Source organism: Antrostomus carolinensis, unplaced genomic scaffold (assembly GCF_000700745.2).
Source record: "Antrostomus carolinensis isolate BGI_N321 unplaced genomic scaffold, ASM70074v2 scaffold18086, whole genome shotgun sequence".
Classification (NCBI taxonomy): Eukaryota; Metazoa; Chordata; class Aves; order Caprimulgiformes; family Caprimulgidae; genus Antrostomus; species Antrostomus carolinensis.
Window position 1 is genome coordinate 2682 of NW_010319955.1, and position 3520 is coordinate 6201.

The 3520-nt window shown below is 40.7% G+C and overlaps 1 protein-coding gene across 1 annotated transcript; it reads right to left on the reverse strand.

Moving 5' to 3' along the window:
• Positions 1-673: 673 nt before the first annotated feature.
• Positions 674-3261, reverse strand: LOC104519856 (ADP/ATP translocase 3; the record flags this gene model as incomplete). Its single annotated transcript, XM_010169456.1, has 4 exons — positions 674-960; positions 997-1364; positions 1871-2011; positions 2775-3261. Coding segments are annotated over 3 exons (786 nt in total), but the record flags the coding sequence as incomplete, so codon positions are not given.
• Between the last annotated feature and the right edge of the window lie 259 nt (positions 3262-3520).

Genomic DNA, 3520 nt, shown 5'->3' on the forward strand with positions numbered 1-3520 from the left:
AGGCTGACCTACCTTGACCTATATTTTACAGCTACACAGAAGCGTACAAACTCCCTCTCACACACCCCATCAACTTCACCTCTTAGAATGAACCTCATTTCAGATCAAATTCACCTTCCACAGAGGTACTGACCACTGCTACAGACCATGCCACACAGCATCTTGAACGGCACACTCAGCATTTCCAAATAGCAGCAACAATACAATACACAGGTCGCTCAGAAGTTGAAGGCATTTACTAGGGTCCTGGGTTTTTGCATGAATGCCAAGTTGCTCACTATATTGATTTAAAAACCCATTAATTTCATTTTAAGTTGCATTAGCAAGGGCAAGAGTATTCCTTTGTTGACTGTCCTTGGGACTTTGGGTTCTCTGAGCACTACAACAGAAAACCCCTCATTTTAAATCATAGGAAAATTTGCAAATCAATTTCTAAGAATCATGCAAAAAGCCACTTGCAGCAGCCCATCATACACTATCAGGCAGAAAGAATGGGAGTGGTTTCTATTAGTACAACCCATGCTTCCCCTCCCTCCCCCCAAAATTCTCACATTCAATTATTTTTATTTTTTTAAAATCAAGCTTATTCTGTTACAGAGTGCAGTTTAAGTACATCAGAGGAACCGTTATCTGAAACAAGTTTTCAAACAAAAGAGGCTTTCCCAAAACTTTTATGGAATAATTTCAACACAGACAGAGTAAGTATGTTTATTGTTTTACAGCAGAATGCCCCAATTTAAAAACAAAATTGCTAGATGTTCAGCTGTGCAAAATGGTACATAGTGCTTCAGTACAAGTGGAAAAGAATACGATTTGTTAGCAAGTACTTTCAAATACAATTTTATGGTCCTAGAAGATAAGACTTGAAACCGGGGACTGATCCACAGGCAAACTATTTTTTCTGACTAAATTGGACCCAGCCACTTTGGACCCAGAACCAATGCCACTGACTCCTCACTGCTGAAAAAAAAAAAAACCAACAAAAAAACCCCCAACAAAACACCACACAGAATTGCCAGATTCAGTGTCTTCATGCATGTTACTAAGAAATGGATCAGTCCTCTATGTCAGTTTCTAGCCTCATCTAGAAATATCATCTGGCTCCGATAAATAAGACTCACAGGAATTTCTTGAAGGTCAATGGTCCATAATGGTAGTTATTCTACATGATCTGCTCAACTTGATTTCCCATTCTAGTTAGGCTGTTTAAATTACTTTCTTGAATTCATCGTACAGCACAAGCACAAAAGCACCCCCCATGCCTCTGAGAACATTAGACCATGCACCCTTGAAGAAGGCCTTTCCTCCCTCATCCCTTGCAATCTTCCGCCAGCAGTCAATTGTTCCAGAGTACATGATATCAGCTGTAGAAAAAGAGCAAAGAATAACTTTTAACTCCTGTAATTGCATCCAAGATGTTTTTTTAACAACTGCTGCTCCACCTCTCTAGCTACTTTGTGATGTCCCAAACCACATTTTAAGACTAGTTAACACAATACCTAGTTTAGGCAACAGAAATGCTTCCCTTCTGCTTGCCTAGTCATTAAAAGCCAAGTCACGTAATAAAAACACTAGGATTTATTTTTGGCAATTATACAGTCCCCAGTTGCCTTCAATTAATTTGTCACTGCAAACAGGCAGTCTGTTTGCCCATTTCACACTCTATAAAGAAAAGTCCTCAGCAGAATTCCTGACAAGCACCACAGGTTACAAGATCTGCTGGATTTCCTCATTATTAATTGAATGTAATATAACTTAAATTACATTTATGGAACAAGGAACTCTAAGCACTGAGGGATGACTGTTAGAAAACAAAAAAAACCCTGTATCTTGTTAATTGCTTAAAGAACTGCACAAATTATTAGCCTACCTCCTTTGCGTCCTGACTGCATCATCATTCTACGCCGCACTGTATCAAAAGGATAGGAGACCACTCCAGCCACAGCAGTCACTGTCTGGGCAATCATCCAGCTGATAACAATGTGAGTATTTCTGGGATCTGGGAGCATGCCTGCAATAAAAAAAGAAGTAATTAGCTTTCTTTTTTGTAGATCCTCTTCCAATTCACTCACTGCATGACAGCTACTTTACTAGAACTATTATGAAACATTGTAAAGTCATCTCTGAAGTTGCAACAAGACACCTGATAAACTTTAAACGTGCTGAAGCAATATCAAAAGTTAAAGATGTTAATAGGATTTTCTTCTCAGTACTCAAAGCAGCTAACATTTGAGCACCAGGATTCTTTTCAGACTGGCACAAGAAGAGATCTAACTATTCTCTACTCTTTTTAGAAATAAATGGCATTAAACTAAGTCACTGTCCCTGTGAATTACATTAAACTATAAGCTAGTATCAATTACCTCTAGGCCCAAATGTCAAGCTTAACAAACAAGTGCTTTGTAACAGCACTGCTCAAATCCCATTCTGCGACACACTTGAATTGGCCTAATATAAATGGAGTAACACACTCAACAGAAAAAGAACGTCTAATTGTGTATGGTTACCAACATGCTTTCATGGCATCAGGAAGAACTCATTTAAGGGCAAGTACAAAACCAGGAGTACTTCAAAGGAGCCTGTGGCCACCAATACACACCCAAGTTTTGCTCTGAACACTGCAGTGACACTGATGTTGGCACTGGCACCCCCTTCCACCTCCACACTCGCATAAACCAGTCACTACAGACTGACTCATAGTAACATCCAAGGACAGACATAAGAGACAATACAACTCCGAAAATAGGTTTATCAGAGCCCCTCTGAAATTTTACCTTTTGCTGTATCATAGATCCCGAAGTAGGCAGCTCTATAGATGATGATGCCTTGGACAGAGACATTGAACCCTTGATACAAGCCACGCAGACCATCAGACTTGGTAATTTTGATAAGACAGTCCCCCAGACCAGAGAATTCTCTGTCTGCGCCAGCTTTTCCGACATCAGCAGCCAAACGGGTTCTTGCAAAATCCAAGGGGTAGACAAAGCAGAGGGAAGTGGCTCCAGCTGCACCACCAGAAGCCAGGTTACCAGCAAAATACCTCCAGAATTGAGTGTGCTTGTCTACACCTCCCAAGAACACCTGCTTATACTTATCCTTGAAGGCAAAGTTGAGAGCTTGAGTTGGGAAGTATCTGATGACGTTTGCCAAGTTTCCCCTCCAGAAAGACAGCACTCCTTGTTCCTTTGGAATACGCACGACACAATCGATGATACCCTTGTACTGCTTATCGGCGGCAATTTGTTTACTCGCATGTTGTACCTGCAAATAAAAACACGTATTTTGACTGCGTGCCTTGGCGGGTCTGCACTACAGCTGGGCTGAAGTCTGCTAATGGTACCAAACAAAGAGCTGTTAAGCCTGATGGCAGTTGTGCAGAGATTAAGCCTCTGTTAACCACAATAACCCAGCTGCGACAGCAAACATCCAAGAAAAAGCTCAGGGGTCAGTCTGAATCTTAAGACTGATGAGAACTGTCATTTATTTGTATTCTGGTGAAGACCAAATAAGTTGAGGATTA